The 23,501-nt window shown below is 44.2% G+C and overlaps 1 protein-coding gene across 1 annotated transcript in view; it reads left to right on the forward strand.

Annotated features, from left to right (window-relative positions):
* Positions 1 to 4,243: 4,243 nt before the first annotated feature.
* Positions 4,244 to 23,501, forward strand: part of LOC136953879 (glutamate receptor 3) — a 56,261-nt gene continuing 37,003 nt past the window's right edge. The window contains exons 1-2 of the mRNA XM_067247336.1: positions 4,244 to 4,432; positions 17,063 to 17,250. Coding sequence (XP_067103437.1) covers positions 4,252 to 4,432; positions 17,063 to 17,250 — 369 coding nt within the window. The 5' untranslated portion in view covers positions 4,244 to 4,251. The remainder of the gene's footprint in view (positions 4,433 to 17,062; positions 17,251 to 23,501) is intronic.

The following is a 23,501-nucleotide window of genomic DNA, read 5'->3' on the forward strand; positions in this document are numbered from 1 at the left end:
CACACAGCACAGTTTTTGTCCATCTATCCTCAGGGCTCTTTGTGTTCTTCCAGCTGTTAAACTTAAATGGGGGCTAGTTGTTCCCTCTAATTATATTTAGGATGATGGTTCCTAATATGGGACGGGGGGAGGATGAGAGTGCGTGGGAGGACACACGCTCCAATGACAAGTGATGCGAGGATGAGAGGAGCAGAAGCACTCGTCTCCTTTAAGTGTCATGGACATCGGCGGGGGTGAGACTTTAACAACAACAAAAAAATTGGGGGGGGGGGGGGGGGGCGGGGTATTTGAGTAAAACGCTTTGCGGCGCTTCGCATCTACAAATGACAAGGGGCTGATGCAACATCTCTCGTCCCCTCCGTCCCCCCAAAGCACTTATGAGCTATCTCCTCGTGACAGCATCGCCGGCTTCAGAAGAGGACAGAGGGGGGGGTGAAAAGAGAGAAGGAAAGAAACGGGGGTAGGCCTACATCAAATAACACACAAGGAGAGGGTGAGGGACAGAGAAAGGGGTAGGGAAAGAGGACGAAAAAGAGGGAAGGACAGAAAGAAAGAGAGAAAACGAGTAAGCAAGAGAAGGAGGAGGCAGCCTGGATGGGTTGAGGGGAGGACAACAGCTAAAGAGATGTAATCACCAGTGACATTTACAGCGTTCATCCCCAGTTCCCTGGGCCCTGGAACAGTCCAGTTGTCTCCAGTAACTCTGAGAACATGCAGACCCAGATACTAGAGAGCGGCAAGGAGGAGGAGGGAGCTGTTTAGGAAACAGCCAGGCCAAGCCCTGGATTCACTGGCAATTTTTGTTCAAACAAAGGCAATGCTGTTCCATTGTTTTACATGGCACAGTATACAGTGCTTGGACGAGCCTTAAACTAAAAGCCTCACATGGAGGCATGCTCCCAGGCACTTGCTGGCTTTGTTGTTGTGAAGCGCCTGGAGTTGAAAATGAGCTTTGGAACGTTTGGATAGCTTGGTGGCGCATGGGTGCGCTAATAGCACCCACTGGATGTCAGGCTGCTGTTAGCCTGCAGGACAGGAGACCAGGGTGCTCTGGCTCTCTCTGCCTCTCACAATCTCTAATGGTAGGTCTCTCTGTATCTGTGTCTGAGGCGAGGTCTCTGTAGCTGTCTCCAAGGCTATGGCCTCTCTGCTGCCGTCTCTAATGCTAGGTTTCTCTCTAACGGTGTCTTCGGCTAGGTCTCTCTATAGTGGTCTTTAAGGCTAGGTCTCTTTCTAGCTGTCTCTAAGACTAGGTCCCTCTAACAGTCTCTTAAGGTATGTCTCTCTAACGGTCCCTAAGGATAGGTCTCTCTGTAGTGGTCTCTAAGGCTAGGTCTTTCTAACGGTCTCTAATGGTAGGTCTCTCTAGCTGTCTCTAAGGCAAGGTCCCTCTCTAATGATCTCTGAGGTTAGGTCTCTCTCTAGCTGTTTGTAAGGCTAGGTCTCTGTCTAGCTGTCTCTAAGGCAAGGTCTCTCTGTAGCTGTCTCTAAGACTAGGTCTCTATAAGGGTACCCTCTCTGAGGGTAGGTCTCTCTCTACATGTCTACTTCAGTTGCTTCTCAGGTTTCTCTAGCCAGGCAGCTCAGATGTCCCTGCAGCTCTCTGTCATGGTTATGGAGGGAAAAATGTGGGCGACTCCCACACTGACACACACTCACACAGCACACACAGACGCACTCACTCACAGACACACTCACACAGCACACTCACATACAAACACTTACACAGCACACACACACTAACAAAAACATGCACACACTCAACCAAACACACAAACCACATACACATTTTCATAAATTCAGAGACACACACAAAAGCACAAGAGTGAGTCAAAAAGCCTAACAGCGCTGTGTGTTTGACCAGTTAACTGCAGAACCCCTCCAGCAGGAGTAGGAGGAGAGAGGGAAATAGAGAGAGAGTGGTGGGGGGGAGAGAGTGATGGAAAAGGAGAGGGAGAAGGAGAGGTCTGTGTCCTTAGGCATGCCACGTGTGCTCTATATATTCATATATGTGTGTGTGTATGTGAGTGAGTGTGTGTGTGTCTGCTGGTGCTCATCTACTCCAAGAAAACATGGCTGGTGAGTAAAATAAACATTATTGAAATGTGAGGTTATACACAAGGAATCAGTAAGTGATCCACTGTTATCAGGCTTGCCCTCAGACAAGGAGACGGCCTGATTCTTCTCACACAGATCTATTTACTTTTTACTTGGAGGCTTCAAGCTGGAGCTGAAACATGACTGAGGACTTGGGTTGAGAATGAGAACTGAGACTTGGGTCTGGGCTGGGGCTAGGGTTGGAGCTGGTGTTAGTGTGGAGCTGGGGCTGGGGTTAAGATTGGAAGCACTGAATAAAACTGGGGTGGAGGCTGGGGTTGTGGCCGTGTAGTGTTGGAGACTAAAGCAGTGGCAGAGGCTGGTTGCTGGGTAAAAGGAGAGTGCTGCTGCTCCACTAAGCATGTCTCCTATCCTGAGCCAGCCTCACTCTGGCCTGGGGCAGAAACTCTTCGCCGGTCTGGTCTGGTCTACTACACTCTGAACGGGCACAGGCACGGAGCAGGGTGATATAATGGGGAAACAGTCGGATGGGGGCAGAACATTTAGAGTGGCGGCTGGGTAGATAGAGAAAGAAAAAAAACAGAGAGAGAGAGAAGGAGGCAGAGACTGCTCCACTTGAAGAGAGGGTATGTGGAACTAGCAGATGGCAAGGAGGAAGACGGACTGCAAAAGGAGAGCAGATATAGATGTGAGGCAGGGAGTTAGTTAGTGTGTGTGTGTGTGTGTGTGTGTGTGTGTGTCTGTGTGCCTGAGAGAGAGAGAGAGAGAGAGAGAGAGAGAGAGAGAGAGAGAGAGGGGGGGGGGGGGGGATGAGAGGAAGGGGGCTGGATCCACACAACAGTGAGATATCCCTGGGAGCAGATAGCATAAAGGAGGGACAGGAACAGATAGCAAGAGAGAGACAGAGAGACCAGTGGGCTGAAAGAGAAAGGTTCAGCATAGCAGATATGCTGTCACTAATAGGAGAGAAAGAAATGAAGAAAGCATGGAGAAGGGAAGGGAAGACATATCTTTTAAAGAAGCTGGAGCTAATTGAAAGCTGAACCTAAGAAGCAAAGGACAGCTGAAGAGAGAGAGAGAGAGAGAGAGAGAGAGAGAGAGAGAGAGAGAGAGAGAGAGAGAGAGAGAGAGAGAGAGAGAGAGAGAGAGAAGGGGGGGAAATAAATAGTGTGTGTTTGTCAGGCCTAGTCACCCAGAGCAGCTGTGCGTGTCAGTTCTGCTCTGGCCTAAATGAAGAGGCCTCTAAGAGAAAGTGGACCTGGCTCAACCTGGCTTCTATTCAGATAGACCAGGCAGAGAGATTTACATTTATAAAAGCTTTCATTGCATTGGGCAGTAAAAACTGCTAGATATCAACCGTTGGACCATGGACATTGGAGAAATAAGTTGATCGCACACATATCTCTAAACAAGAAATGAGACTAATATGAAGACTGCATTTCTACTTCAAAAAATGGTGGCTACGAACCCCCCTCCCCACACACACACACACACACACACACACACACACACACACACACACACACACACACACACACACACACACACACACACACATACACACACACACACAGCAGTGACCTTTTTCACTTTCCTAACTAGCTTTATCTTATAATAACAACCAGGCAGAGCAAGAGAAGAGAGAGCAACAGTGAGAAAGAAAAAAAAACACACTGGAGGAAGTTATAAGTGTGCACACCTGAATTGTGGAAAATAAATGCCAGTGTGCATGTGAGTTGCTCCTAGCTAACAGTCAATGATCTTTTCCCAGAGACCATGACAGACAGGCAAGGAAATATGAGTGGAATTTTCCCAGATGGAGAAATGTCACTTCATGCAAATGGAAGTCTAATCAAGATTAATTCTTGTATAACTGAAAGTCTCATTCTCCAAATGGTGGTTATAGAATCCTTCCACCACAAGAAGCAAGCAGTCTCCAGTGTTGCTAATACATGTGTATTGTGTGTGTGTGGGTTTCACCACACACACTTGCACGCACACACACACACACACAAATACACAGCATGAGCCTCAGTTATGCAGAATGTGTTTGACCACTCTCAATCTCTCCCCTCCCATCTCCTCTCTCTCTTCTCTTCCTCCTCACCTTACTCCACCCCTCCCCCACCTCCAGTCTGCTCCCAGTTCTCCAGGGGCGTGTATGCCATATTCGGCTTCTACGACAAGAAGTCAATGAACACGCTGACGTCCTTCTGCGGCGCCCTGCACACCTCCTTCGTCACGCCGTCCTACCCCACCGACAACGAGGTCCAGTTTGTCATCCAGATGAGGCCTGCCCTCCGGGGGGCGGTGCTTAGCATGCTGTCTCACTACAAGTGGCAGAAGTTTGTCTACCTGTATGACACAGACAGAGGTGAGGATACAGAACAAAACACACACGCACAGACGTTACACATGCCAATGGACGCACACATGGAAACACACACACATATTAAGAACTTGGATGGATGTAGGATTGACAGACTGACTGACTGATTTAAACATACAGTACTATGAGTTTTAAATGATGTATGGTGGCTGACAGCCCCTCCTACGCTGTATTGTTGTTGTAAGGGCCTGTGTTGCCCTGAAGGTCAGTGGATTTAGTTGCTCATTAAGGAAAGGTCGTAACCCTTTAGTACACTCTCAGTAGTGTGTTTCCTCTGTGATACTTTCTTCTATCCTTTCTCTCTACTCCTTTCTTCGCCTCTCTTCTCCTCTCTCTTCTCCTCGTCTTCTCCTTTCCTATCCATTCTTTTCTTCGCCTTTCCGCTTTACCTCACTTCTCTTCTCTACTTTCTTCTCACCTCCTCTCATCTTTTCTTCTCTCTTCTCCTCTCCTCTGATCTCCTCTCCTCCCCTTCCCTTTCCTCACCTCACACCTCTACCCCTCCTGACTGCTGAAAGGGGAACAGAAGATGTGATTAGAGGAGGACACAGGCTCCGTGGGGAGTGTTAAAGAAGTTTATTGATGCTCTCCATCGTGTTCTGGGGGGAGTCTGATACCTGGCTCATCACAGAGACAGGTGTGTCAAAGATCTACGGCCTATCAGGAAGACCAGCTCCTGGCTCACTATTTCACACCACGGTCTAATAACATTCACCAATACAGTCACATACTTGGGGTGCACTTGTTTCAGAACATAACATGCTCTTAAGAGCCAACTGCAAGGCAAAAAAAACACTTTAAAATGCTTTGAAACAAAAAAAGATCAATGCCATCGACTCAGAATTGTCTCCCCACTAAAGGCTGGGGTATCAAGATCTCTCACTAGAATAGACTGACATCCAAGTGAAATAGACAGTGGTGGATTTGGACGGTGTCTTTCATTCATTTTGTCTTGTGATGTTTGAGGAACGTTTCATGTAGATTTGGCTTGATGCCGTGTGTTGACGTTGACTTGCTGGTTTCCGATTTCATTTTGTGTTGATTTCGGTGTCCTTGAAAATGAAAGGAAGACTATTCCCCCCATTTGTCCTTGCATTCCCTACTTAACACCCCAATAACAGAGAAACTTGGTTGATAAAAGAAAAGCAATTATAGCATTTGAGCGTATAGCAAATACTTTATAAGCCAACCCTGACTTACCTGGGGGGGTGGAAAAAATACAAAAAAAATTCTCGAAACATCAAGAGTAACAGACAATGAAAGCAAAGGAAATACAAATTCATCATTTGGAATGCTCTCTAAAACCAATTACCCCAGACAGATATTTGTCTTTGTGTTCTCTGCTTTGTCAGTGAAACCAATAAAGTGACATGTCCCCAAACAAGGAACAAACACACAAACCTGTTCCTCCGAATGTTCATGTCAAGTGCTTTTGCGAACCTATAAACGGTAAATCAAATCTGTGTCTCACACACGCACACATACCAACACTGGGGGCAGATTTGCAATCCTTTCGTTCCAAGAGGAGGGCTGTGTTTCAACTAAAAAGAAAGAAATCAGCAGTTCACTTCCATCCAACCTTTTTATTCAGTCAGTAGACTAGATTAATTACCAGTCCCCTACATGCATTAGACTGCTATATTGGCTGTGCAGAGATAGCTTTCAGGCTTTAGTGCTTTCATCTAAAGAGGGCCAGCAGTTCAACCTCCTGATGTTCCAGCCTGAATTTAAGGTACATTTGCAGCCTAGGTTGAGTGTGTGTGTGTGTGTGTGGTGGTGGGGGGGAAGGTGTGTCAAAGTGTCTTGAAAGCAAAGGTTATGACTCAGGTTATGAATCTTAATGAAGAGAGCTGCAATTCGCATTTGAATCGTGATTCAGTCTTCTAGCGATTCATATTGATTCAGAAATGTAAAAAATCTTTTATTTTTATTTTTATATATATATAACAATGAGTTTACTGCAAGAAAAACAAGAAAACTGCAAGAAAAACAATACACTTCAAGGTTTTGATGCATTGGGATTTTTTTCTTCAACACTTAACTGCCTATCACAGTCAAATAGAAACAAGTAACACTAAACAGCAAACTGGAATCAAATGTAAGAATACATTGCTTACATTTATATATATTGAATTTCATAACAAATCGAAAAAATTGTGAATCGAAAAAATCGTGAATTGATTTTTAATCGAATCGTGACCCCAAGGATCGATTCGAATCGTGAGGTACCAAAAGATTCCCACACCTAGTGTGTTGTATGTTCATGTGTGAGTCTTTGTGTCCCTGTGTGTGTGTGTGTGTGTGTGTGGCAGAGTTAGATGGATCCTGGCCTTTGTGTTGCGTCAGTCAGGTATGGGCAGATAATTGCGGGACCGGGTCTACAGAGAGAGATGATTACAGGGCTTATTGTCTCTCCCAGGCACAATCAACCCTGATTCAGCACTCTCACCTTCACTTGATTTATGAGGCTCTCTATCTCAAACACTTTCCTCCTTCCACCTTCCTTTTCTCTCAGATGCTGCCCACCCTCTCTCTCTTTCTCTCTTTTCCTATATTTACCCTGACATGTGTTATCGTTCTTTCACTCTCATCTCTCTCTCTCTCTCTTTCATTCTTTCTCTCTCCTTCCTTCTGTTTTTTCTATAACTTTTCCATCTCTGTAAAATGTTTCTCGCTATCCACCGACCCCGCCTGTCCCTCTTTTCTTCCCCCCTGCCTCTATCTTTCTCTCTCAGTTTTTTGTGTGTGAGCTTTTCTGACCGAAACAAAGCCAATTTGGCTTCAACTGTGAAAAAGAAAAAATCACAGAAATACGTAATAAACAGTGAGAGAAAAGGAAGGAGGGAGGGAAAGTGATAGAGACTGATCTGCTAGCCTCCTCCAATGGTGTGAAAGCTCTCATTGGTTTTCCTTTGACATTTTGTGAATGGCAGTCTGAAGAGAACGGTGGTAGTGACATTTGTGGGTGAGACCTGGAGCAGGACTCCATTTAGTTGTGTGATTGCTGCAAAGAAACACAAGATGTGTGTGTGTGTTTGTGCCTGTGTCTGTATTCTCTTTCACTCTGGCGGTGAGGACAGAGTAAGAACAATGGCATCCTCTCTCCCATCGATCATCTCTAAAGGCCTCTCTCAGACAGTAAATATTACATTACAATAAAAACAATATTACTCTACCATACAAATATAATATTACTTTCCTATACAAAGTCTACTACAAAAATATAGTAGACTTTTCCTAACTGAGGTTATTTTTCCTTCACTTCTTTCCATCAGTGTACAGCACCACCACAGAGCCAGTCAGTTTGCAATCTTTCTGTCTAAATGTTGGTTATGTTCACAATCCATGACTGAATAAGAGGTTTACTGTTGCACACACCCACACCAATGCCCACGCACACACATGCACATGTAGTATTTATTCAAGTCAGTCTGTTTAGTAATTCGAGAAATACGTTTTAGTCTCATCAGGCCTTGTGAAGTCAAAATGGTTATGAAATGTTTAAATGCTATCAATCATCGCAACTCGGATACTTTGCATCAACCCATATGTTTGAATGCTCCATTTGAAATAAGGAGCTTCTTACAGTAAGTGTAAATGAAAATGAATAAATGTAAGTGTGTGGTAAATGCAAAGTACTTTTTAGACCTCTCTGTGATCCCTGGAGCGTGCGCCAGCTGAAACAACATCCCTCAATATTGCATGGCCTGGGCTGTAGGCTCTGATTATGGGTGATGTGTGTCAAGATTAATCCAGCCATCGCTGGCCTTTATCGACTAAAAGCTTTTTATTCAAGTAAATAAAAGACTGGAAGCAAAGTCCTCTGTCTGCCAGGGTCGACCTTCAGCAGCGACAGTCCTGATTATGCCGATCGCGGCTGCAGGTCTCGAGTGCTCTATGACGCTGCTCTGTCCAAACACCTGCTTTGGTAACACTTTACAATAAGGGTGCATTAATGAGCGTTCATTAATACTTTAACTAATGCATGAATCATCATCAGTAAATACATAACTCAGAAAGTAGGCTATTTAATTATGCACTGATCATGAACACATCATTTGTTAATTCTAGTATATACTGTTTTTGATCATTTCGATAATCACCTCAGCATCTCTAGATAGGTTAGAGCCTGTCCGCTAGCCTGGCTGACTAGGTAGCTAGTCTAGCTCTAACTATAATGGGTAAAAAAGCATTGTTAAGTTTGTATGAGTTGAGGTTGGCAGTCAGCTCTACGTAGTTTGCCGTTACCCTTCAAAGGCTACATTCTTCTCTGTTAGCTTTCACCCTTTTCAAGTTGATGCATTATGCTGAGTTTAGGGAATAGTGGAAAGTTAACATTCGAAGATAGAAGTTCACCGTCATGAAAAAGTTTTACAAACGGCATGGTAGTCATCCATTCGTCAAAATAGTAATTTTGAATGTAATCCAAGATTCCAACTCATAATAAAGTTTATTTCAATGTTGTCTCTGAAAAAACTGTATTTGTTTTAGTGAATAATTAGTTAATGATTAGTGAATGTATCATTATGTTATGACTTTACTTGGGGAGGCACATGACTATTAACAAATGATTAAGTACCGTCTCAATCCATGGATGCCGCCATTGTGGTAATTAACACATTAATTAAGGTATTACCATTAATTTACCCTGTTAACTCAGGGTTTTAGTTCACACAGTTAACTAACAGTATTAGTTCGCACGTTTAACTAAAGTAGTTAACTCACCTATCAGTTAATGTGTTAATATCGACAGGAATAGATACATGATTCCGGTTTTAATTCATAGTAAATCATATGTGACTCCCTATTAACAAATGGTGTGTTCATGATTAGTGCATAATTAAGCACTTTCTGAGTTATGTATTAACTAATGATGATTCATGCATTAGTTTAAGCATTAATGAATGCTCATTAATGCACCATTATTGTAAAGTGTTACCGCATTGGTTTAGAGCTACTCAGAATTTTCTTTGGTTGCAGAAGTCTAACTGAACAGTAGGAATAATATCTGATAGCCTGCAGGTTATTGGTGTCATCCTGTACCCTCTCAGCCACCTGCAGTCCAGCTTTCTGATCAAGTCAAATCACATTATATTTACGTAGCCCTTTTTACAAGCAATGTCACAGATGGCTTCACATACGCCCATAGAACTGCACCTAAACCAACCTAAACGCTCAAAGATGACAAGCAAAAACTCCCAGGAAACCTCTGCTCCCCTCATTCTAATGAGGGGGAGCAGAGGTTGTTGCTGTTAACATCTTCCCATGTCCTTCAAACACCCTACCAACCTGTGGCTAAGTCTCCTGTCTCTGGGGGAGAGATAGCATTTATATGTGTGCAGAGTACGGGACTGTGCTAGCACCTCATAACAGAATCTGGTATAGACTCATAATACCCTCCAGCACACTGTAAAGCTACCAACTTTAGTTTTAAAATTGGAAGAAGTGGTAGAAGTAATTGGGTAGATGAGTTGTTTATGAAAAGAGCAAAACATAATAGTTGCCAGGTAAATATCCGATGTAGTCTGAGGAGCTACCTGAATCTAAGTCATTTCGTCTTGCCCCCTTCATCACCTGACATGTCTAAATGAAGATCCATTGGTTTACCATCCAACATGAACTGTTATCTGCAGTCAGGGCCATGTTTAGCTGTATCGCCTTTTAACTAGCTGGATTTAGGCTGGATGAGTTGGCAGCTGAGGAGGGCAGTAAGGGCCAACAGCTTTGTGAATGGGTTTATACAATGACCACACATGTCCAGAGGCAGCTCTCCTCTTAGTTGCCAACAATCTGGAGAGAGAGAGAGAGAGAGAGAGAGAGAGGGAGAGAGGGAGAGGGAGAGTGAAAGAGGGTGGGGGGATTTTGGGGTGAAGAGTAACAGTAAAAGAGAAAGAGAGATGGAGGGTGAAGGATGACCCAGAGAAAGGCAGCTAGCTCAAGTAAACATCCATTCTCATTATCTCTCTCTCACCCCCCCCCCCTTTCTTTCTCTCTCTCCTCCTCACCCTCTCTCTTTTTCTCTCTCCCGAACAATCCCTCTAATTGGCTGTCCTGAGACGGTTGGTTTACTTTGTTCCTGCAATACTCTAACAAGACCTGCTTCCTGCTGAGTGCTCTCCCTCCCTCTCTCTCTCCCTGCACCCCACCCTGCCCGGCAGTTCCCATGGTGTCTCTGATGAGGAGCTGAAATTGGGTTTCTCCCAATTGCATGGTATTTGTTTCTCTGTAATCCTCACTGTTGTAAAAAGTTCATCCAAACTAATCAATCAAAGGAAGAAAACAATGATGGACATGATTGTCAAACTGGTTTAAGTGACAATACAATTGCTTGACAGGTCAAGTGATTTGCGACATATGATAGTCAGTCCATTTTAGAAGGTACTGGGCTCCACCAGCCCACATTGATCTGTGTCATTAGCCAGCTGTTGGATGTTCATATGTTTGATTTGTCTCAGCATGAGCACATCAGAAGCTGCCCCACCCCTGTGTGCTGCACCACCTCTGTATCAGAGTGTTCAGCTTGTTGCCTTGCAGCTCGGGTGACATCATACACGAAAGAATGGCACATCAGCTGCCCCTAGCTCCTTCTGCATGGACACACAAAAACACACACACTGAGGTGCATACATGCTCTCACATCTTCACAGACCCACTGGACACACAAAAACTCTGTAGCAGTAGACTACCAATAGACTCACAATAGACCCAATGTAGATAGACAATAGACCCCTCTGGCCTCGTAGTGGCCTCTGTTAACTGGAGCTGGGTTACAGCCATAATACCACCTCTCCCTCACTGGCTCTAGCAACCATGAAATTGCAGCTCCTAGCATTCTGGCTTTCTTGCATTATTGCGTTATACAAGACAGAATGTCCTGCCCTTTGCTGCTAGCAGCAGGCATGGGGGTTGATTGCTTTGATGTTACTGTATGTTGCAAGGCCACTCAGTCAATTTGTTCAGCGCCAAACTACAAATGGGAAAAGGGCCATGTTTTTTTTGCTGCTGTTAGTTTTGTTTTCTTTGATTTTAGTGGTAAACATGGGACAAAATATATACTTTTATAATCTGTAGTGGGCTTTTGTTTCTTGTCCAGGTTCTGTCCCTGTAGGCACTTTTAGCAATAAGTGGGTCTCGTGTCAGGCTCTCCTCCCTCCTCCTCTCTTTTCCTCCACTCCTACTAGTTTCTCCCCTCTCTTCTCTTGTTCTTCTCTCCCTTCTTTAACCTCCTCTCATCTGCATGTGTGCTCTTTTAAAGATACGCTTTGCTGGACTCTGCTTGTGTATGATTGAACATTTGCTGTCTCTGTGATTAGAACCACGCTCACTTCAGGATTGTTTTGTTTAAACCGTAAACCCAACATCAAAGGCTTAGACACACACAAACAAACACATGTCCTACTGCCTTTAGGTAAAAAGCACTGAATTTTGTACTGCCAGTGGGAAGAGAGTTCTGAAGGAAGAACTGGAGCTTTACAGAGAGATGATGTAGCTGCCTGGACCCACTCAGCTACCCTGTACCTACTAACTGGTTCAGATCTTTGTTGCTATTTGCTGCTGCTGTTCGTTTCTATTTCAGTGTTTTTCATCCTAGATCTAGTTAGGGGTTTAAGAATTTTGTCATAATCTTCCAGACTGTATCTTGTTGCGTTGGAAGTGCATTTGGATTACATTATTTGTAGAACATATGCCATGTAAATTTGTCATCTCAATGTTTGATCGATTGATTGTTCCTCTTGAGGTTCAGACACAGTCTGGAAGTCTCTGAAGAACTGACAGCCAAATCACCAGAACTATGCAACTGAGCCACTCCGCTTTACCAGCTCTACTGTTCGATCTGCAGTGCAGATACACGCACACACACACGCATACAGCCCAGAAGTAAACACTCATTAGCACTGTAGTATTATTTGTGTTTACTGTGCCTGGTTGCTGAGATGTGGTTCCTTTACAATGTGGCTAGTAAAGATTACCGTTCCTTGACCACTGAAATGCTGTAGAACTATGCACATCTGAGCCTTAATCTTCTTCTTAATCTTTGGAGGTTGCTTTGGATGAAAACATCTGCTGAATGAATTAAATGTGAAGGGTGTTTGTTTTAGGTTCATCAAAGAGTAATGGAGATAAATCATCTATAGGAATCCACTGTCAGTATTACATTCTGATAACTGGAAACACTGGAGACACTGATGGCCCTCAACGGTAACAATAATCAAGAACCGTCTGGAAAAACTGTGATTTACATCCTTTTCCAAATTTGATCCATCTGCACAAGCCCACAACAACACAATATAAAAATAAAAATACCATAAGCAAGTTGTTCTTCAAGACCCCCACCGCTAATAATCCTGATCTGTACTTTCCAAACTCCTCTTCCTACTCCTTCAACCAGTAGTCAGATTTACCATTCCCAAATTGGCCTGGTCCAGAGCCCCAATATGGCTCTGGGCCGGGCCCTGTCAGGCATAACAGCAAATCAGGGACCAGAGCGAGCCGGTCAGGTGTTACAGCCAACCACAGCCTCTCATTCACCAATGGGGTTGTCCAATTAGTGACAGAGCTGCTGCATTTAACAGCCTGCTCAAACGCTCAGCCACCTCTAACTCAGCAACCTCCGCATGAAGAATTCCTCACAGAGAACACACTCAGTTCCGTGTGAAGGCTTTTATTTTGAAAACAATGGATGCGTGATAAAATATATTAATAGTGCACAAGTCATTCTTATAAGACGTGTTTTGTATCAACTCGTATGTGTATTTCTATGAGGATGTCATGATTGTGGGTTGTACTGTTAGTGGTGTGCCTGACATGTCCTCACCCAGCCTGTTTGTGGAGCCAATTAGTTTTTCTCATTTAGCTATTTAACCTGGAACAGGTATGAGATGAGAAGAGAAGCAGAGGAAGAGAGAATGAGAGAGGCAGAACAGACGGATGAGTTCTGGCCTAGTTCATGTTCTACTCTCTTATGACCACTCTCGTCATTTACTGTATACTTTGCTTATGGTGCATAATAATATTAGGTACTCTTTCTTGGTTTTGTTTTCAAATGGATGATCACTCAATGATGTAGCTTTGTCAATTATGTCAATAATACGATTGACAGAGAAAGCGAGAGACAAACAGAGAGAGGACAGGAAAGAGAGAGAGAAGGATGGAGGGCATTTGGGTTTGTGTGTTCGTGCGCAATGCACTTCCGATACTTGACATTGTTTTAAAATCTGACTGAGGAACACTGAGGTGAGTGATCAGAAAGAGCAGCCTTGTGTGTGTGTGTGCGCATGTGTTAATGTGCACATGCTCATCCGCAAATGTGTCTTGGGTCCAGGTTCAGCAGGGATTTATAGATGCTGATAAGGAAATCTTGTTGTTTTCTTCTAGAATTTCTGTATTTGACTGTATTAAATTTTCAGATGCTACGCAGCTGCATGGCTCTCTCCTCGTGAGGAGGTAAGCAGGATACATGTATATAGTCTGTCTCTCTCTAAGGAAATAAAGCTGAGTTGCTCCGTCAGATGTGTGAGTGAGGGAGTGTGTGTGTGTGTGTGTGTATTTTTCCCTCGTTGGACTGGCAGGGTGAGATCCCTGATCAGCTAATGGTGTAGATGGCCAGCGGCCCAAGAGACAGCGAGAGAGCGAGAGAATGAGATGAAGAGAGGGAGTGTGTGTGTGTGTGTGTGAGAGAGAGAAAGAGAGAGAGAGTGCAGAGAGATAGCAAAGAGAAAAAGAGACAGAGAGTGTGCCATAAATCGGGCCTGGCAAGGACAAGGTCTTATCACTAATGATTTACCATGGATGGCAATGCAAATTCCGCCGGTGAAGCGTTGAACGGCCCATATTTAACTTTCAATGTCAATTAGGGCCAAGTGGCTGTGACAGTAGCGTGGGATGGCTGCGGGGGCGGACACACCCTGATTCCTCTGATCGCTTGTTTGTTTGATTTGCTCAACTCCGTTCTGGATGAGGAAGTAGCTGGCAGATTCCCTCCTGCCTTCACTCAGCCTAAAACCCTCCGTCTTCTCCGACACCGACAAAGAAATGTTCACTTTGACTTTCCACTAAAAAAGAGAGAAAAGGGAAGAAAGTGAAAGTGCTGATCCAATTCAGCAGAGAATATTTACCAGGGAGCTGATTATCATCTCTTAATTTCCATACAAATGTAAAACTAGGCAGGCATAGACATATCCGAATCTTAAATGAATCCAATTGTTCCCACATACAGATCTAGGCCTGGCTCAGAGATAGAAAGCTGTACAATTCAGCACTTTAAAAAAAAACATTTGCACCAGACAATCCGATCCACTTTTCCATGTTGATAAGAGCATTAAAATGAGAAAAATAATGTGAGTAAAAGACATCAAGGGACACTTAGAATAGATAAAAATGTGCGATTAATTGCGAAACTATGACATTAATGCGATTAATCGCAATTAAATATTTTAATCGTTTGACAGCACTAAAATATATACTTTGGCAACTATAAATGTACTGGGAAAAGATCTCTGTTCTCAACAGAAATATCCATTGTGAAATTCTGAAGTTTATTGATGCCTTTGATAAAGTTTTACACCTCAAGAATTATGTTGACAAATCTCTTGAGTGTGATTGGCTTTACTCCTTCTCATCTCAGTCTTAACTAATGGAGAATAGTGAAGTATATATACTCTTCAGTATCATGGGCAGTTACTGGCCATGCAGCAGTTTTGTAAGCTTTCATTGGGTGTTCTGACAGAGAACTATAAACAATTCAAACATCCTGCTTTCTGCAGCTATGATGTAGAGGAGGTTCATGTTTATCTATGAGAGATGTCTTAGCTTACGCAGGTAAAGTAGTGTTCATGGGCCCAGTACAAGAGTGGTACTACAGTATGTAGTCTACCTGTAATGGCTTCATGTAAAAGTAATGTTCCTCCATATGGAAGATGGACAAATTGGCAGAAGCATTCCTGACCTCAGAGTGTACACACTAAACACACACCAGCTTCAACGATGCGTTGACCCTAGTGTGTGTCTGTGTGTTTGAGTGTGTGTCTGCGTGTCTCTGTGAGTGCAGGTGTGTGTGTCTTCAACATGGGGCCAGTTGCATAAAAATGGATGGTTACGTCCTTTTATTCGACATGCCTTCTCTGTCTCCTGTTATCTGGAGGTAGCAAATACTGTATCCAAACCAGGTCTAGAATTTTTTTTTTATAATTGAGATGTGTTTTGGATCGTTATTGATCTATTATTTGTATTGTACTACTGGGGTGAGAGAAAGCAGCCATGCTCAAGTAACTGTCAATATTTTCACGGTATACCTGACTAGTGTGCTGTAAATCGGGATCTACAGCACACTGGCCTTCTCACAATGACGCCAGCCCCCCACTCTGCCCCTAACTTAGTGGTGGCAGGGAGGGGGGACACTGCACAGTCGATACTGGCCGTACGTGCTGCGTTGGTAGCAGGCTGTCGGGTAATTTGGCTGGGGGCTCGAGGAGACGTGAGGCAGAGAGGGGAGGGGGAAACCGCAGTCAGATATGTACACGCTGTCTGTGGTTTTTGGTGTCGGTCTCTGCCGCTGCTTCGTGTGCTGCCAGTGGCGTGTCTGCGGAGATAAGGCTGCATGGAAGAGCAGCGACTCTCTGGGAGACAATAAGAGAGACCTGCTGCCAACTGCTGCTCAGCACTGCAGCACGGCCCAATCTGCATAATTCCTAATGACGCTATCTTTGTTTTCTTTGCCACGGTATTAATCACGTAAGGAAATCTGCATTTTTTCCCTGCTGCCCTGTGTCTTCACTAGGGAGCTTACTGTAACAGTGGGAATCTGCAGTAATTGCACGTTTCTTTCTCTATAGGAGGGGTAGAGGAAAAGTGACAATATGAACAATGTCAGCTGACTCATAATGGAACGTCGAAGCTCTGTGCCGATGTTTCTGAAGAAAAAACTATGATGTTGTCTGGGGCTTGATGAGACATGAGTTCTGGGGCATATCTTCATTAACCCAGCTCTTGTTCTCTTGCTCGGGCTATACATTAGGGCAGAGTTAATTATTTTCATTTCAGAAATGCACAGTTCTTCCTATCATTGCTGTGACTGTGTTAGTCATTCTGCGGGACAGTTTGACCATATTGTCATGGATAGGTCTGTTTAATGAAAATATTTCACGTGAATTAATCATGAAAATGACTCTCACTGTCTAGAGGACTTTGCATATTGATGACTCTCACTGCCTCTCTTTCTCTCTCTGTCTCTCTCTTTCATTGTCTCACTCTCTCCTCCCTCTCTTTTCCTCTCATTGTTTCTAATTGAGTTGGCTCAACTCTCCAAGGACGAGTGGGGCTGGAGATGTGTTTCAGCCCTGTGTCAGAACGAACACGTGGTTAACTTAAACACACTGGATTAATGAAGCCAGGCACGATTACATCCCAGTGCTGTTTAATGCTGCCAATGCTGTTTCATTACCTGGAAACAGAAGGACTCTAACTTGTCTCTCTCTGTTCTGTGGTTAAACCGTCTGCTCGGTTCATAGGGACATCCACAGACACACACACACACACCATCTAGACAGAGTCTCTCTCAGAGCTGATGGAAGACCCTCCAGTCTGACATCTCTCTTTCTCTGGCTCTGCTCTCTCCAGGGTTCTCCATCCTACAGGCCATCATGGAGGCGGCGGTGGCCAACAACTGGCAGGTGACGGCCAGGTCAGTGGGCAGTATCACTGACGTAGCCGAATTCAAGCGCATCATCGAGGAGATGGACCGCCGCCAAGAGAAACGCTACGTCATCGACTGCGAGGTGGACCGGATCAACACCATTCTGGAACAGGTGAGGGAAGGAGAGGAGCAGGAGGAGGCCCAATGAGCGGCGTGAGAGAGGAGGGGGGAGGACTTGTTGGAGTGGCAGTCATTTCTCTCTGGAGGGGATATTAAAAAGTACGCTCGTCACCACAGAGGAAAGATAATTAACGGGAAGAGTTGTGTTGTAGCATGTTTCCACCCTGCCCTCACAAACGCACAGCTCTGTTGTGTGTTAGTTTGTTTTCTGGGTGCTTCCTTGAAAGCCAATCAGACTCTCAGTTGGGTTCTGCTCATTGGCATTCAAATCTCTCGGTCCCCTTCTCACAATATCCCACCTCAACCATTCTTAGGCACCAATGTTTTAATTTATAAATTGTATACATTTTATTACAGTCATATTTAAAGCAGGTTTTCTTTAGTTATTTACTGTCCAATGTCCTTTTGTCAATACAATTAAGAAAATCCTAGTATTTATTCTGTTACGGTTAAGCGTTAGTGGTTTTAAATAGGGTTGAGAATATGCATTACAAATCACTTGTGAGACGTGTTAATGGCTGTAACTTTAATGGATTTTTTTTCTTCAGATTTACTACCAATAATGTGGTTGCCTAGGTTTTAATCTGGGTGTTAAAAACTGCGTGATGGAGTGTATTCTCCCAATAGATCTGCTGTTCTGTTAATGAAGTGTTTTTATTATAGAATAATTTGTCTTTGTCCTCTTAATCTTTTTCTTTTCAAATGTGTCACCCTGGGAAGAAGGCACAGGCCCTTGTCCTTAAGAGCACCACTGTGTAGACACACGCTCGCACACACGGGCATCCATGGATATACAGTATGCACACACACAAACACACACACACTCACGCATGCAATGACGTGCATACGCAAACAGAAACTGATTTGTGAGCCAAATAGATACTATACCACAGCAGTAAAAAAAAAAAAAGTTGTAAAAGTAGTAGCACAGCAACAATGCCTATTTTCAGCATAATGCTGACTGGACTGTGTCTCACACACACAGACACATACATGCTCACTGACACACACACACATACAAAAGTCTTGAATATGATGGCACTAACTGCCATTATGATTGATCGTCAGGGTGTGTCCATCAATATGCTGCAATGCAGACTAATGAAGGCTTTAGTGATCCTTACCTTACATCCTGGAGGAGAAAATCATCCTCCCCCTGTCAGCCTGCCAGCCTCACCTCTCTCTCACATCCAGCCTCACTTCTCTCCCTCACCATTCCTCCAGCCTCATTTCTCTGTCACCCTCCATCCAGTTTATAGAATTACAGAACCTATTGCTATAATTTCTTACAAAATACAATTCAACATAGTTGGTGTGCTTCTGTTAGTTTTTTATCCCCTTTCATGCCAGCACAGCAAATTTCTAAGAGTTCATGAACACTCCTGCTATTCAATGAACCCAATGAATTTTGCTATGAGTATGCTGCCACTTGGCAGACAGGCAGGCAGGCAGGCAGAGGAAACACAAACCTGATGTCCTCCCAGCTATACTTTCCCCCAGACATAGGAGTATAAACAATAAAAAACATTGTTTTTAAGACGGAAAGAAAAAGTATGAGGAGAAAGAGAAAAATGGGAGAAGACTCTGGGGATATTGTTTGAACAACACTGTGCTGCCTCTGGTGGCTGGGAGGGCGGCCATGTTGGAGAGGCCTGTCTGTGTCTAGGACCGAGCACTTCATGTATGTACTGTAAACCACACAGATGGGTGTGTTTTCATTGAGAAAGAGTGGGAGACAGGGAAAGAAAAATAAATACATAAGGGGAGAATAGAGAATGGATGTGAATGGAAGAGGTAAAAGCCTCTGGGAGAGACCAGGCAGGAGCGGAAGGAGAGAGCATTGCCTTTAAAGACCAAAGGATGTTTGTTTGTGCACCAAATCTTTGCTGAATGAGTGAAATACTTGCAGACCATCTCTGAATGTATGTATTCAATTTGATTCTGTCTCCTCTCTATGATAACTAAAACCCAACCTCGTTTACTTGAGTTTGTGGTACTGACTTACCCAACACTCTATTTAGCAAATCAAGTGTTGACAACCTTGATGCCATCTGCAAAAGTCCCTAAGAAGGTACTGTACAAGACAGATCTGGCAAAACCCAACAAACACAGATTCTGATTGATGTTTTTTAGTTTAAAGACACCTGTACAACATTTGTCTCAACAAGTCTAAATTACCGTATACTCAGTTATAGAAAACCTTTACTTCCCAGTCAAAGATCTCAGATTACTCTGATCCTTTTAATAAAGCTGACTTCCAGTCTCTCTGATCTCCCTGTACAAAGATGTCGAGAAGGAGAGAAAGAGAAGGATATCAGTGTTTCCCCATGTTTACAGCTTTGGGGGGGGGGGTAAATAACATAAGGCCATTTAGTTTGTTTAATAAAAGAGCACGCTATAGACCTGTTTTATAGGAAAGGTAACCTTAAATGACTTATTTTGGGATCGGGCGCTATATATATAAAAAAAAAAAAAAAAAAAAAAAAAGGGGGGGCGGGGGGTGCCGTTGGGGGGGCGGGGCGCCCCCCTAATATAATGGTAGAGGAAACACTGGATATGGCAAAGGAGAAATAGAGAGGAGAAAGAAGAAGGAACTGTGAGGGTGAGCGGCCATCTTGACCAAACTACGTAGAGAAGAGAGAGAGCATGATTTAAAGACGGCTAAATGAGGATTAAGAAGATGGTACCTTTTATATCAACACTGGTACTTTGTCCTCTCTTTAAGTCAGATGATTGTCATTGAGAGAGAGATTAATATAGAAAGAGAAAGAGATAAAAAGAGAAAGAAGGGGCAAGTTCCAGTTATTAAAGTGCAACTCTGAGGACAGGCTTGTGGAATCCCTGGCGTGCTCCCAAAGAACAGTTACTATCCGCGTGACAGAATTAAATAGGGCTTAAGGCTTTATCATTAAAGAAGAAGTCACCTATGCTCTTCCTGTACTTATGGAGGGGCTAAGAACAGCGATCTCACACTCTGTTATTAAGATACAGTCTATTGCATTGACTCTGCCATGCAGTACACTATTCCTCGCCTCCCCTGCTCTCTTCCCCCCTCTCCTACACTCTTTCACTCCCCTCTCCTTGCCTCCTCCCATCCTCCTCTCCTCCATACCCTTCCATTCCTCCTCCCCTCTCATCTGCTCCACCATCTTCCCCCTTTTCCCCTCCCCTCCTTGAGAAGCAGCAGTTACATTTACATTTATGCATTTAGCAGACGCTTTTATCCAAAGCGACTTCCAAGAGAGAGCTTTACAAAAGAGTCACTGATCATAACAATGAGATAGCCCCAAACATTGCGAGCAGCCAAAACATGAAGCATACATTGTGGAAAACCAAATAAGTGCCAAAGGGAAGAACCATAAGAGCATGCAGTTAAACAAGTTACAATTGAACAACATGAAACTCCCCACAAGAGTGCAAGAGTGTACCTGTAGAAAAAACAATCAACAGTAAAATATTTCACAGCGAGTACAAGAATTTGAAACCGTTACAACAAACCAACAAGAGCAACAAGTCTCTCAATACGAGTCATTGTGATCCTGGAGGGAACATCAGGTCCAGCCAAGCATTCCTAAGTGCCGTTGTACTCCCGGAACAAGTGCGTCTTGAGCCTTTTCTTGACAGTTACATTGAATGTTTCTTTTTTGTCATCTTTTCTTGCAAGCCGTAGGTACGGTAGTCCCTCCATAATCGTTTCGAACCAATTTTCTGTATTTATACTGTATGGGGTCGAGAGCTGGCTTTCCTTCCCCCAGAGAGATCCAGTGACAAACTGCTCCATACTTTACAGGGAGGACAGATATAATGGTTGAATATGAGTTGGGTGTTTCGACAATGCTCCGTTTTTGGAAGAGAGCCACAACTTCTTCTTCTCTTATCCACGAGGGGATAAATCCAGCCTGTCAAGTAAGGAGGCTGAGAGAGGAGTCCGTGAAGGTAGAGGAGAGAGGGAGAGCGAAGAGGAGAGGTGTAAGGGGAGAGGGAAGAGGAGAGGTGTAAGGAGAGGAAAGAACAAGGGTAGAGGAGAGGTGTAAGGAGAGGAAAGAACACGCGTACAGGAGAGGTATAAGGAGAGGAGATTAGAGGAGGAGAGAAGAGGAGAGGCCTAAGGAGAGGAATGAGGAGAAAAAGAGAGCAAGAGCAAGAGCATAGAGCGCGGGTAAGAGGGGTGGGAGGAGGGGAGAGGAGCAGGCAGAGAGCGTCGCTGTTGTCAGTTAATTAGTAAATTCCAGCAGGAATACTTAGACGGAGAGCCCTGGAGCAGAAACATGGACTGAAGCAGAGATGGAGATAGCTGGTCCCTATGTACCAGGCACACAGCTCTCTCTCAGCCTTCTGTCCCATCTCCTTCTGCAAAGGAATTTGGTGACGTCTTTCTGCATTGCTAAAAACTCGCTGCAAAGCCCAAAGCTTAATCAGCAAGTAACTAGTTGTTTTTCTAATTTCTCTGCATATCTTCTATGTAACATCAAACTGTATACTGCAACATTAGTAGCCCACTAGTCAAGCATGTATACCATTATTAACAAATAAGAGATCAAGAAGTAAACTCTAAGGAACGTCATTTTCCATGATTTTCCCATTCGCCTCTGGGGTGGGGGGTTGGGGGTGGGCTGCCTGCCTGCCTGCAGTGGAAAGGTCAGCTCTGGAGGGGAAATAGCCCAGCGCTTTTTGGACATTAGGAGAAAATGTGCCACCGTAGTTTTTACATGAGGGGCATGAAGCTTCCGTGAGCTGCCTGGTAGTCTAAAATAGGGTGAAGCCAAGGTCGAGGAGACTGTCTATCCTCATCAGGGCTGAGAAACTTCCCGGCCAGGAGAGCAAGCTCCTTTTCTTCAGGGCACAAAAGGGGGGTGACGTGGCAAGCTTCAGGATCAATGTGAACGCCAGGGTAATTGAAAATAAAAGGGAGGCAGATTACAGGGAAGGGCGGGTGTGTTTCCTACAATTTCCTTCCGTAAGTGGACGGTACATTTGTTTGTGTGTGCGCGTGCGTGTGGGTGCTTGTCAGTACGTATGTGTGGGTGCATGCGCATGTGTGTGTTCTCCACAGAGGAGAAGCGGGCAAGTACTATGGGCAGATAAATAAATCCCAGGCACTCTGTGCATAAGAGTATAAAGTTAATACTTAATCATGTGGGACTCTGCTTTTGGTATAAATATCCTGTCTCCATTTCAGGGCACAGCAGATTAGCCAGATCATATTAGCATTGTCAAGGGGCTGACGTAGGGCTGTGAACCTCTGCTCAGTCTCATTCAATGCTAAGCTTCATAACTCTCCTTATAACACACACACACACATACATGCACACAATGACTGACAGGGCAGAATTGAATAAAACCTCCAAACTCGTGTTGTACGATACAATACTTGTGTACAACTGGCGCAAAAATCAAGCCTGGGTCTCCCAAATAAATCACTTTCTAAAGCTGGTTGATTAAATGAAGAAGTGCTTGTTGTTGGCTTGAAATCAAGGCTCCATAATGGCCTCCACACCATCTATGCTACAAGATACCACAGAAATGAACTGACTATCTATCTTGTATGTGATAGATTTTTCCTGTCTCTTACCACTGCCAGATAACAGTAACAGAAGTTCTCCAACAACTGCTGATATGGCAGTAGGACTGCAGTCCCAGTAAGGGGCTTTGGAAGAGCAGCATTCCAGCTTCCTAGGAGCTCCAGCCAGGCTTGCTATGCCAGCAGGGTCTGTGTGTCTGTCCACGACAAGAGTTGTCCTAAGAGCCGTCTGCTCTGCCTAATTAACACCATAATGGGGAAATGTGCTGGGTGTTTTGGCCTCAGTTTTGGTGTGTTACTCTGTCATTAGGGCCCCGGGTTCCAAAGTTGCAGTTTCAGCCAGGGCTGTGGACTGTAGGGGGGTAGAGGACAGGTTGACTGGCTCTGTCCAGGCTTGGTTCAGGTGTTAGGATACCTGGGGCTGAAACAGAGAAGACCATCGGGTGGAGATGAGTGTGGGGTGAATGTGTGTGGTGTCCAACAGTGTGTGAAAGCTAATAGTCAAGGACTTTCTAATGGACAATGGGAGGTGATGGAGCTAGACCAGCATTTGTACCGTTTGTGTACCGTATTTTTCTGAAAATAAGCTGCATTTTCTATAAGCCACACCCCACCAGAATGGGAGCTTTGTGTTTGTAAATCTGAGTATAAACCGCACTGGAATATATGCCGCACTTGATACGGGAACAATGATACCAAGCAATGCACGAGTAGGCTATAGG

The sequence above is a fragment of the Osmerus mordax genome, chromosome 12, assembly GCF_038355195.1.
Source record: "Osmerus mordax isolate fOsmMor3 chromosome 12, fOsmMor3.pri, whole genome shotgun sequence".
Lineage (NCBI taxonomy): Eukaryota > Metazoa > Chordata > Actinopteri > Osmeriformes > Osmeridae > Osmerus > Osmerus mordax.